Genomic DNA, 13,168 nt, shown 5'->3' on the forward strand with positions numbered 1-13,168 from the left:
TCCACTCCCCAAAAACACACAGCGACTTGGCGCTGAGGAACTGCCTGCTCACTTCAGAAGTGACCGTGAAGATCGGCGACTATGGGCTGTCCCACAACAAGTACAAAGTACGTATGATGACAAACATTTCCCATGTTTTGTGTTGCAACGAACGTCACCATCTGCAACAAATGACCACTAAAGGTTGCATAATTAAGCTCAAAAGAGTCTCTGAGGTCCACTGTTGTGTTTTAATAATTCTAATGATTATCAGTTTTTGATTAGCCAAAAAATTACACTTACAGAGCTGTTGTTTGGCAGGGACCCTAAGCAGAACTGCTCTATCTATGCACAGACGTACTCTTGTCATTAGTGTTTAAGTTTCCATCTGAGTACAGGGACGTGGAGGCTGGTGTGGTAACTGTTGATGTCCTGGTATATACCTCTCTGTCCAGGACGACTACTTTGTGACATCAGACCAGCTTTGGATCCCTCTTCGCTGGATAGCCCCGGAGATTGTCGACGAGGTCCATGGCAACCTGCTGGTGGTAGACCAGACCAAGCCCAGCAATGTGTGGTAAGGAGTTCTCTCAGCACCACAAGTGGGACAGCTTGTCAGTTCACCATTTGTTTTGTTGATCATGCGAGAGTTACTTTTACCCCCCCTGACGGTTAATAAAAGCTTAGTACTGTAGCTGTCCCTCAGTTTGTTTACAGGGTAGGTTCTGTTCAAGTCTAAGATATCGTCTAACAGAAAAAAAATCGCTTTTAAATCCTTTTTTCGTTTTATTATTTTAATTAAATCCAGGCTGTGTTAAAATGTCATCACAAACTCCTTTTCAGTGCCATTTGACTGATTTATCCCATAAACATGTGCAACGTGTCTTATTATCGATCACTTTGGAACATAATCTTTATGAGCTCTAGCTGTATAAACACTGTGGAAGTGAGGTGACGTAAGGCAATCCTACACTCCTACTCTGTTTGGCTGCTCTTTACCGTCGTCCATCAGCAAGGTGTACAAATACAGGTCATGTTCACTCTGCTGCAGACAGAGATTTTAGATGAGAAGAAAATGCAATTAAGTATAGATAAATAAATCGGAAAATGTTTGAATGCAGCCCCAACTTGCAGTGCTCCATCTCAGATTATTCACAGTGAATAGCAATTCAAATTGATACATAAATGTGCTAAGTCGTAGAGAACAGCAGAGTGCTTTTCCTCTTTCCAACACACATGGCTTCATTCGCAGACTAATCTTGAGCGGACTGTAGGAAGAGAGGACTGAATTTTAAAAAAGCATCCATGAAGAATTTTCCCCGGGGGCTGTCTTACAAGTGGATCACGAGACAGTCGTTCACAGTGCAGCGTGTCTATGTGAGCTGTAGTCTTTGTGAACAACTCATGGAACGGGGGCCCCCAGCATGTCACGTTTCCAGCATCGCAGCAAAAATATGGTGTGTTAAGGGTCTAAGCAGCAGCAGCAGTTATTCAGCTGTTCATCACATAATATGTAAAGGTGCAGTTTCCCTTGGTTAACAAATATCTATCACACTCGGATTCTGAAATCAATTGTGCAACGGTACAGTAGTTCATGTTACAGTAATTCAGGGCTAGTGGGAAGCACAGTGGTTAGAGCCACACTGAAGGTCCTGGGTGCAAATCCCTGCTCCTGCTGTAACACCCTTGATCAAGGTACTCACCCTGAGCCGATACAGCAAAAATTACTCAGATGTATGAATGTGCAAGTCATTGAAAGTAACTTCCCCTCCAAAACTCACATTGTAAGTCAGAAATTAATAATATATTATTATAGTATTCCATGTTTGGGTGGAACGAGGTCTGTACCTGGTGCTGTCTGACACATTGCAGGTCCCTGGGGGTGACGATCTGGGAGCTCTTTGAATTGGGCAACCAGCCGTACAGGCTCTACTCAGACCGCCAAGTACTCACGTATGCTGTGAAGGAGCAGCAGTTGAAACTGCCCAAGCCGCTGCTCAAGGTGCCACTGTCTGACCGCTGGTGAGTTCCCTGCTTTTGTGCAGCAAACCGATGGCAGCAGCTGTACTTTACTTAGTAGTACCACATAGCTCTGGCTTAAACTAGATTTGCGGAATTTATAATGTTCTTAAACCAGGCTTTCTCAAGTCTGCCATTTCATTTTTTGCCTTCTCATTCTAGTGGAGGATTTCGAGGATTACATCCTTTTCTGACACAAATCATATCATTGCATAAGTTTCCTAATATATGAGGTGATTAGTGAGCCTAAAGGGAAAAATACTGAAAGCAGTACTGCACATGAAGTAAAATGGAAACTAACACTAACAACATACAGGTATCTCTCAATTTACAGATCTAATCCATTCCATAAAAATGCAGCGTATATCAAATTTTTGGATCCCGAGAGCCTGTTGTCCATTATATTAAATGGGAAGGAAAAAGTATTCCAAGCCCGTTCTAACCCATTTCTCCAAGTATTACTGAAACACTGCATAACATCTTTGTAATACAACCCCCCATCTTTCCTGTGCTGTTCGCGGTTTCACGACTCAGAAAAAAGTAAGAAAGTGAGGTTTACCTCACTGCAGCAGGGTTAAATGACAGTACTCCCATAGCACACACACCCAGCCTACGCTCCTGAACAACTCTAGGATGAGCAATCCCGCCATAACTCCCTAAAACAATTTCCTAGTCAGTTATGTACAAACAATGCAGCAACCCTACATTGTGGGGAAGCCACACCTCCAAGAGTGCTAGAGCAGTGGTTACAGCTGCTGCCTTTAGAACTGAAGGTTGCTGGTTTGAATATCACCTACTTTTGTAGTACTCTTGAGCAAGGTACTTTACCTAAATTGCTCCACTAAAACTATCTAGCTGTATTAATGGTTAGATAGTTGTAAGTAGCTTAAAGGTGTAAGTTGCTTTGGTTAAAAGCATTACCTAAATGAATAAATGTTTTAAAAAAAAAAAAAAAAAAAAAAAAAAAACACCCACTGTAGCTGAAATGCAGTTTCCTACTCTTCCCATAATGCAACACACTTACATTTTGTAACAACCAATAGGCGAATAGCTCTGGATGCAGACACATGAATCACTTCATGATTATCAAACACTTAATGAGGTAAACAATGGGTATGTTTCTGGGCAGTGTGTTTTGAGAATGAATTGTCTTTTACTTATATCCAGTAGACAGCAATGAACATATTGCCAGCAACAGGAAGGACATTAGTGTACTTTTGGATCACTTGTGCAATGCAGGATCCAAAACTATTTCTTAGCCAGGCTTCAATTAAATTTTGTTGCACTGATTTTTTTGTTCTGTGAACTCAAGAGTCATTTTGGAGGAAGAGACTTTGTAAATTGAGGGAGGTCTGTAATCAGTATATATAGGGGTGTAATGTATATTTAATGACAACAAGGAAAGATTTTTTTCCTTGGTAGCAGATGGTCAAAATGCCATCAGACTGAGAAAAAGCTCTATCCAATTCTCTCCTCTTTCTATCATTTTGTAAAATCTTGCTTTAATTTTGTCTGACCTACCCCTTTGGCTCACTGTGCCCAGGTATGAGGTGATGCAGTTCTGTTGGTTGCAACCAGACCAGAGGCCTACAGCAGAGGAAGTGCACCTGTTGCTGAGTTACCTGTGTGCCAAGGGTGCTAGTGAAGAGGAGGAAGATTTTGAGAAGCGCTGGAACTCTATGAGGCCCAACAACAGCCACAGCAGCAGTGTCCCTGCAGCTGGCATACCACCCTCATCCTCATCCTCCTTCCCACTTCTGGAACGCTTCTCTACAGGGGACGGCTACCAGCCTGAACCCGGTGACGATGTCCTGACCGTTACCGAGACCAGTCGTGGGCTCAATTTTGAATACAAGTGGGAGCAGGCACGGCACGAAGAGCCCTACCATTCATCCTCTACCAGCGGACCACTGGGTCAGGGGAACCCACACTATCAGGACATTTACTACCCCTCTGTCAATGGGTGTGGGGTAGATGGGCTCACCTTGGGGGTCTCACCATCCTACTATGAGTCAAAACAGCTGCACGCTCCTGGGGTTGTCCCAGTGCTGAGCGCACACAGCCCCTCAGTTGGCAGTGAGTATTACATCCGCATTGAGGAACCTGTGGATTGTCACCTTGACCTAGATTACACCATGTGCCCGTACAGCCCTGGGTTCGAGGGTGGCAGTGATGGAAACTTTGTGGTTGGTAGCGGCAATCCAACTGGCTGTGTCAGCTGCCCTCCTGAGGCCCATCCTGGCTCCTACTGGTCGGCAGATATGCACAAAGGCGGTGCCTATGATTCAGACAACAGTCCAGCTGTCTCTCTTATCATGGAACCTCTGCTTGGTCAGGTGTGCAGTCCCATGCAGCCCTGGGAGTCAAGTCACTATATATCTTACAAGGATAGAGATGGGGGCTATTACTACGAACCTTCACCTTCAATAGGGGTGGAGCACTACCTGATGGAGGACCATGCAGAACCTCTGCAGGAGAGCTGGGGGTCACGCAGCTTGCGTCAAGCACTGGGTGAACTAGAGAACCCACTTGGCATCTCACCATCCCTTGGTGACCCCCGGCAAGGATACGATGACCCTTGCATGGCAGGAGAGTGCTACTACGACATGATGGGTTCATTGAGGAAGACCATGCCTGGGGCACACACAGTCAACATCAGCATTGAGAGGGAGGGCAACCTTTTTGGGGGCCAGCAGGACAGTGATTTGGATGAAGATGACCTCTTTGCAGAGAGGGAATCCAGAACTTGGGCATCCAACCACTCGGCAAACAACAATAGCTTGAATTTTGACCGAAGACCAGTGAGCTGCGGTCAGGACACCTATGTGGACTACCACTACACTTTGCCTTCCACTGATGTGGAAGACCTGTGGCCTCAGATGGGTATTAAAGAGAATGCTGCATTCCGTTCCGACAATCCTCTCGGCTATCCGGAGGCCATGCCAAAGGATAATGCCTACCACACCTTCAGCAAACACCATGCGCTGATTAGCTCCAGGGAGTGCAATACCTGCATCTACTTGTGTCATGAAGGCAGGGAGGACATTATATCGCCAGTGAAGTGTCACCAGGGTGTAAGCGTTCCACAATTTGTAGATCCCCTTGCAGGTGCAGTGGTCAGGAATTACACCATTAATGACTATGTGAGAGGGAAGAAAATAGAGCCTAATGTAGCCAAGGATGAGGATCCGCCGACCTCATCCATCCCACATGTTCAAGAGAATCTTTTCTCAAAACCCCAGCCATCAGACACTGTCACAAACCCAGTGCCAGAACACCAACCTGAAACTACTTCAGACTGCAAAATTCCTGTGAAAAAGTCAAACCATGAACAAGAGGCATCACGTGGCGAAGACACCAAACTCATGACCCAAAGCATCCATGTCACATTAGGGAAGCCCACCCCCTCAGATGCCATCTTGGAGGGCAGCCAAGCCTTGGACAGTGGTGTGGAGAAGGACTGTTCTAATGTCAGCCTAGTGGACATCAGTGATTGCAGTGATGATGACATCACGGATGTCACCTCAGGGATCTTCACAGACATTACCGTGGATTGTGCAGAGACAGTAGATTCCCCAGCCACCCGAAAAACTCTCCAAAAACAAGTAGGGACTCCAGACTCCATTGAATCCATTGACTTGCCCTCTACATCTGACTCTTGTGAGGTCTTCAACACTGTCTCTTTCCATACCAGCCCACCTAAAGCCCTGGACAGCGGGTATGACACGGAGAACAATGAATCTCCAGAATTTATGTTGAAGGAGCCTTACGAGCACCGGAACCCTGATTTGTCTATCCAACCCTCAAAGACAACTGGATGCATGAGCCCAGAAATGGGAGACACCACAGAAAAAGCCATTCTGTCAGCAGACGCAGATTTGGACACCATCTCCTTGTTGACCTCACATAACATCGAGGTTGACCTGACCAGCTTGAGCGAGAAGAACCCGTACAGGGATTCCGCCTACTTCTCTGACTATGACGCAGACAATGAGCGGTTTTCCCGAGATGAGGGGGATGACTCATTAGATAAACTGGAGGGAGAAGACTTTGTAGAACGGGAGGCTGAGAAAGAGGCACAGGCAAAGCCTTCAGAACAAGAGGACCTGAGTCCTCCACATTTACAGATAGACGAAGGGGACTCCTCAGCTTGCCCAGATGAAAGCAGAGACATAAATGCAGACACTAAGAATATGTCACCTCGAGGAGAACTCTCTGAGGCTGATGTAAGCAGCTCATCTTCAGCACCTGTACTCTCTACTCTCTCCCCCTCGCCTCCTGAAATGGGTGGCTGCCTGACAAAGGAGTCCTCCCAAGACGAAGGCCTTGGGCTGGACTCCGAACACTCTGGCGAGGAGCCATCCTCCGAGTGCTCCTCTTCCACAGTCTCTGTTGAGTCATCGAGTCAACAGGAGCCCTCAACCTTGGGCAACTCTGGGAAAGAGCCAGAAGGGACAGATTCCCTTGCCGAACCGCTGGTGTCTGACTCTACTAGTTTAGATAGCAACACTGACACCCTCTTTGAAATCAGAGACGAAGAGCCAAAGAAGAAAGAGGATCCACAAGACCCTGTGAACCTCCAAGAGAAAAGTAAGGAGGAACAAGACGACAGCTCCTCTGCAACCTTGAGTGAAGGTCAGGGAGCCAAGGAGAGGGACATGGAAGATGAGGAACCCCTGGAGACTGCTGTTACTACCAAGAGCTCTTGCCCCTCCTCTCCTCCTCCACCCTTGCCTTCTATGGAAGGCAGAGTCTCTCCTGCTGATGGTGAGGAGGCTGACTCAGAGGACAGCGAAGAGTCCGATGAGGAATTACGCTGCTACAATATCCAGGAGCAAAGCGAAGAAAGCGAAGAGGAGTCTCCAACTGTACCCGTTGTGGTGAGCGACCGCAGCAATGCCCAGCACCTCCGTAGCCTCCTCAAGATGCCCAGTTTGCTCAGCGAGTCCTTCTGTGAGGAGCTGGATCGCAAGAAAAAGGCAGTCTCATTCTTTGATGATGTCACAGTGTACCTTTTTGACCAGGTGAGTTTTTTCATTTTGTGTAGACCAGGAAGTTTTAAATTGTGCTTTGTTTTGGACTTACAGTATGGCGGGTGAATCTTTAAGGGTGATTTAGATACCATTAATTCAACTAGTTCTTGTTCTTTTCCGATCTGTTAAACCTTTTGGTCTCAAGCACGAGCGCCAGCTACAAGCACAGTGGGGATGTCGTCTACAACAATTGTACCCACTCAAAATGAACGTGATGTGCTCTGTATTCAGACTTCTCACACATTTCAAAGATCGGAAAATCCCAGAGGGGAAACTCCTCAAAAACTGTGCTTTGAGCTTGGCCTGTACATACTGTGAATGAACTTCTTCCAAGTTTATGCAGGTTGTACCTCGTGGAGGAATATGAAAATTCTGTGACTGGACATACTTCCACCTCTCCCTCTGCAGTGACCCCCTTTGTTTCAATTCCCTGCCCTGTCTCTTCCAGGAAAGCCCAACTCGAGAGCTGGCGGAGCATGGCTTTCCTCCTGGGGCAGAGTCCTGCGGGCGGGGCTCTGGGGCTGTGGAGCCATGCCCTCAAGATCGAGTCAACACCTCTGATGATTCCTCAGATGGGAACATCTCAGAAGAAAGTAAGGGTGGAGATCATGATTTTTGGACGATGGGTCATCTACTAGCTGTGTGTTGCACCTTTAACAGATTCCTGATTTTGCAAACAGTCCACAGAACATAGAACAGAGTACAGTATGGTGAACCACAAAAGTGAGCTCTCTTCTGGAACTTCAGTTTGCTGTATTCAACGTTAAAGTCATTGAACATAAAATAATGTTTGAATTACTACTGAGTATTGGGTAAAGGATGCATTTGCATTTTGGTCAGCGATTGAATTATTCTGTCTTTGTTTCTCTCACGGTAGGTGGAGGCTTTGAATGGGAGGATGATTTTCCTTTATTGCCCAGCGCATCCTCTATGACAACCTGTAGTTCAGAGCCACAGAGGGCCCCCAGCCAGCCCCCTACACCCCCTGAGCTCAAGCCAGCAGCGCAGTTCTCCCGGTTCACCGTCTCTCCTTCCAACGTTTCCCGCTTCTCCATCACACATGTGTCCGATTCCGACATGGACTCCGTGGGAGGTCTGTCCTCCTTCACATTCACATCACAGACCGCCATGCATTTTTGAAATTACAAAAAAAACCACCCACTGGAAGTACAGGTAGTCCTTGACTAATGACAGATATAATAAAGGTTAAAGGGGGAGACATTAGAATTCATATTATTTTCCAGTTCTGATGTTTGGTCATAACAGCTAAAGGCAATCGCTCTATGTGCTGTACCATAACATCGGGTGGCCGTGTTGCCACAAGACTGAGTGTCTATGAGGGACTGTGTTTTACATTTATTTATTTACCAGATGCTTTTCTCCAAAGCGACTTCCAACAAACTCTATGTAGTGTTATCACCCATACACCTTATTCACCGTGGTGACTTACGGTGCTGGATACGCTCCTTGCACGCGGTCACTCATCCATACATCAGTGGAACACACTGTGACACCCACTCTGGGTGAACCTGAACAGCATGTCTCTGGACTGTGGGAGGAAACCGGAGCAGGTGGAGGAAACCCACGCGGACACAGGAGAACATAAAAACTCCACCCAGACTGAGCAAGGATTGAACTCATGTCCTCTCGCACCACCCAGGCACTGTGTGACAGTAGCGCTACGCCACCATGGCACTGTTTTATTTACAAAACATTTTCTTTGTGTTTCAAAGTTACTTTTTCATGGTGGCTACCAAGCAAAAATGTAGGTGTTGCATGTTAAATAGTATATTACAGTGAGAAAGAAACCTCTTAGCTGTTCCTACAGATTTGTTCCATCCTCATGTGAGCTGTAGATGCTCTGGAGTGAAGCCTAATCGTGTTTCCTCTATCCCCTTTGCGCCATAGGAAGCAGTGAAGATGGAGAGAGAGAGTGAGCCAGGGAAGAAAGGCCCCTATGGAGACTGTGTTTCCAGGGTCCCAAGTCCTGTTTTCTTCTCCAATTTTGTTTTTGCTGTTTTGTCTGGCGGTTTGTGGACTTTGTGCCTCTGGAACCAGTGGCCAAGCATCCCGACAGTGCCTCCTGAAGCTAGCAGACCCCCAAGTGGAATACCCCTACCCAACTACAAAAAGACAGCTAGGGGAGGACAAAGCAATGTATATTTTTCAAAAATTATATTTATAGTATCTTAATCAATCCAGAATACAGTTATTTAATTCGTCATGAAATAAGTGGAACACTAAAGAACTGTTCCTTTTGCCATTATGACTCATACGTGGAACAATCGCTCACCCTGACCAGGGGTTCCATCTGATTCTAGAAATGCCCTCCCCCCCCCATCCACAAAGCAAAGAGTGGGGCAAAAGTGAACAGGGGAGATGTGAACCCTTAAGGAGAGTGGAATGCTCACAGCATGCTCATTAGCCTCTTACAAATGGAAGAATATGTTCAGGTTTGAATATTTCCTTTAGAAACATTTATAAGGAGGTGGTTTTAGTACACTAGAAAAAGCCCATTCTCCCTGCCAAAAGTTGTAAGGCAGCGATGTTTCTGTACACATTCCTTCTGTTTTTGCTGTGGCTACATCACAGGCTCTTTGGCATCAGCCTTGCACCTATTTGGTCCAGGAAACTAAGATTGTTTCAGCAATCCAGTGGAGACCTGGCCCCACACACAGGGAACCAGCAAACAGCAGGACACCAGGAAACACATCTGTTCCAACTCTCGGAAGGATACCCGGAAACACAACCTGTTCCAACTCGCGGATGGACACCAAGAAACACACCTGTTCTAACAATCTGAGAAACTCCTAATGCAATGGATCTTACAGGGGAAACCTACCAGATGAGTTTAGGGAGTCGTGTTCTCACATTTCGTCTAAAATTGAGGGCCCAGTGCTTGAAACACACCACTTTGGTTACCATGCACAGGTCACCCATGTACATGTACCTTTTCTCCACTCGACCTGTGCCATGGTCACCTCTTGCAGAAACGTGTCGTCCTAGAGACCCCTTCATCTGCAGGTGTCTGGCAGGAGCCCAACTTTGTGGCAGACAATCTGAGGGAGCTCTGCCTGGGAGCTCGGATTTATAGAAGCAAAAAAAAAAAAAAAAAAAAAAAATATGCTGCATGGCAAAAGGGGGGGAAGGAACAAACTACAGCAGATCACATCATGGCTTAGATAGCAGGAATTATGGAGGAACTACAGTCCCCAGTGAGTGGACTCATTTTTCATCCTAATTTGTCTAATTCACAATGGGAACACAGGTGGGGAACATCCTAGAGGTTTTAGACATAGGGCTGTTGTACCATATTCTAAATTTTGTCTTATGATAATGGGAGAAAAAAAAAACTGGAGAACACACTTAGAAAACTATTAAAAACACAAATACGTAAGCATGGCTACAAACCAATGTTTAAAATCACAGAACAAATGTTGAAAATGGTAACCGAGTTATTAAAGGTATCGTTCTGAGCTATTTACACTATGTAACATGATCTTTCAGTGTTTACATTTGTCAGTCTCCCCCACCCAACTTATTTTGTGAAAAAACCGACAGATCAGTTTTGAGAACAGTAGTGCTTTTTACATGTTTTAGGAACACGTATTACGTTACCTGGACATTTTGACTGATGCTCCCAAAATGACGATCTAGTCTCCTTCTCTGTCAGCCCATGGACTTTTGTTTCTGTTTGCAGAGAGAGCTCTTCAAGCAGTTTGCCAGGGGCCTGCGAACCCAGGTCTCGTTCTACAAGCTGTGTCTTCTGTGTGCCGTTTGCCATCTAGGTTCGATATCCTGTATTTATCTAGCACTGATCTGGTTACACTGCAGTCTGTACTATTTTTGTAATTAAACAGGCTTTAGAAATATGACATTTTACAAAGACAAAAAATGCAGAAAAAAAAAAAATCATGTTGCCAAAGAGACGGAACAAACTTGCATGACTTACCGGCATCCCAGACCTGATCAGTTGAGCTCGTAACTCAAATGGAACCGAGCAACTGTAGTGAATCGGCCGAGGGCGCATCCTGGTCTCCTTTCCTCTCTCCACACAGTATACACCTCTGTTTCACTTTCATCAAAATAATGTGTTTCACACCTGCACAGCGGTTCCGTTTCTACACACCATACAGCTTGCGCTACCACCTCACACATGATCAATGACCACAAGGAGCGCTTTGAACAGCTTCTCATCATTTTATTTAGGTAGGTATTTGTATAGATAAATCACAGCAAAGTTGAGAGACAGAGTGAACAAAGTGACGGGATGAGCACATAGAAAACAGTAGAAAACCACTTTGAAAATTAGTTTACAAATTGTTCACTTCAATACATATGAGCCTTAGACTTCCCATTGTTTGCTAAAAATAGTCCAAATGCCTACAAGCTCTTTTCAGTTGAGCATCTGTATAGGGTGAGGCCTGAAAAAGATGGCTTTCGGCTGCGTCAGTGCAAGGGGAAAGGATCCTTTGGCCGACTTACTAGCCGTAACATATCATTCCGCACCATTGATACGCTGTGTATGCCGACCCAAAGTTGTCCACATCACATTTATAGAAACGGTTAAGAAAACAGCCCAGAATCTACCGGCATCCACAGATGCAAAACATACATGGCACCATTTGTACCATCCACTGTTGGTTCTTGAGCATCCCTGCCACAACATTTGGAAGAAAAAAGAAAATAAAACCAAAAATAATCGGCCGTATTTGTTGCTCAGTATTTTTATGGCTTTTGAAATTTGGAAAACGGAAAAGTTTTTACGCATTTTATTGCAATACTGGAGACCTCATCCTCTTTAATTGTTCTTCTGACAGTTCTTAGAGTAAATTGTTTCCCACTTTGAACAAGAGAGACATTCAGCAATCGATACATTTCATGTGGAAAATGTGCCAATATTTACAGTCTGTGTAATAAAAGAATTTCAGATAATTTTACCTAAAATCACAGCATCCTTTTTTCAGCAATAAAAACTTTTTCAGTGCAAGGCGTTTTTTTTTTTCCTAGTATCTTACAATACTTTCCAGTTTTGAAGATAGCAATTTCACAAGTAATATCTGAACAAATACAACACCTAAATGTACAGGAGAAAAACAAACACTTTAACACTTGTTGAAAAGACAAGTAAGAGCAGATGACATGGCAGATTTCTTGTTAATGGCTGGTTCCTCTCCTCCTTCTTGGTATCTGCACTAACTGTGCAGCACCTGGATGTTTTACAGACCTGCAGGGTTCCAGACCAGCAGCAGCGGAAGGCACAGGAACATTTGTTGAAGAACGCCCAGTTACTTAGCAGATGCTTACGATTGCCACAATCCACCCCCAAGAGCACAGCTGGGCCGTTGCACTGAAGCAGATCAGGTTAGGTACTTTGTTCAGTTACGCTATGGAGAGCTCCTCCTGGAACTTGCAGATAACAGGTCTGCCTCTTAACCGCTCAACTTCGAGACACTCGTCTTCAAAAATACTTCTTTCCATCCTACAACTGTCCACAACACTGTCAACCCTGCAATTACAATGTTTACCTGAGGGTCTGTTAAATACGGTCTCCCTGTAGCAACAAAGGTATTCTCGGTGTGGGTGTTGCAAGTGCACGAATATTTGCAAGTATCAGTAAAGGATTTTGAAATTCTTTAAAGTTGTTGCTATGTTCCAATTTTCACGCCGTGGCTATAGAGCATTTACACCCTTTCTCCAGAATACCCTTTTCCTGCACAGGCCTATTGCGTCTTCCAGATTAGGATCGATGCTCAAAAAGTATGGGAACAAAAACACATATAAAATAACCCTTTCAAAAAAAAAAGAAATAAACCCTATCTACACTTTTGTAAGTCACAGAGTATGAAGATGCTTGTAACTCAAGAACTAAAGAAATGGGTCCAACAAAATACATTTGTTCATATACAGAAAGGAAGTTGAGCTCCAACAATTTACATCCACAATCACCAGTGGCCTGTCAATGACATCTTCCACACAGAAGACATAGAATAACTTTCTCTGTTATGTCCATCATATACGCGACGCTGGCCGCTTTGCTACCAAAACATTATGAGCAACATCGTGGAGTGCGACAGCCCATTAAAAAAAAAAAAATATATATATATTATATTTATCACACACTCATCACAGCTGTA

At 44.9% G+C, this 13,168-nt stretch overlaps 1 protein-coding gene across 4 annotated transcripts in view; it reads left to right on the forward strand.

The window, feature by feature from the left end:
* aatkb (apoptosis-associated tyrosine kinase b) overlaps window positions 1–13,129 on the forward strand; it is a 44,793-nt gene extending 31,664 nt beyond the window's left edge. For 3 of the 4 annotated variants that reach the window (XM_018745449.2, XM_018745451.1, XM_018745453.1), the window contains 6 exons: window positions 23–107; window positions 435–556; window positions 1,852–2,001; window positions 3,542–7,022; window positions 7,480–7,624; window positions 7,909–8,423. In XM_018745449.2, the coding sequence (XP_018600965.2) occupies window positions 23–107; window positions 435–556; window positions 1,852–2,001; window positions 3,542–7,022; window positions 7,480–7,624; window positions 7,909–8,171 (4,246 nt within the window). In that variant the 3' untranslated portion in view covers window positions 8,172–8,423. Of the gene's footprint in view, window positions 1–22; window positions 108–434; window positions 557–1,851; window positions 2,002–3,541; window positions 7,023–7,479; window positions 7,625–7,908; window positions 8,424–8,939 lie in introns of those variants that run through there. The other variant, XM_018745450.2, reaches the window with a different exon arrangement.
* The last annotated feature ends 39 nt before the right edge of the window (window positions 13,130–13,168 follow it).

The sequence above is a fragment of the Scleropages formosus genome, chromosome 1 (assembly GCF_900964775.1).
Source record: "Scleropages formosus chromosome 1, fSclFor1.1, whole genome shotgun sequence".
In the NCBI taxonomy this organism is placed as follows: Eukaryota; Metazoa; Chordata; class Actinopteri; order Osteoglossiformes; family Osteoglossidae; genus Scleropages; species Scleropages formosus.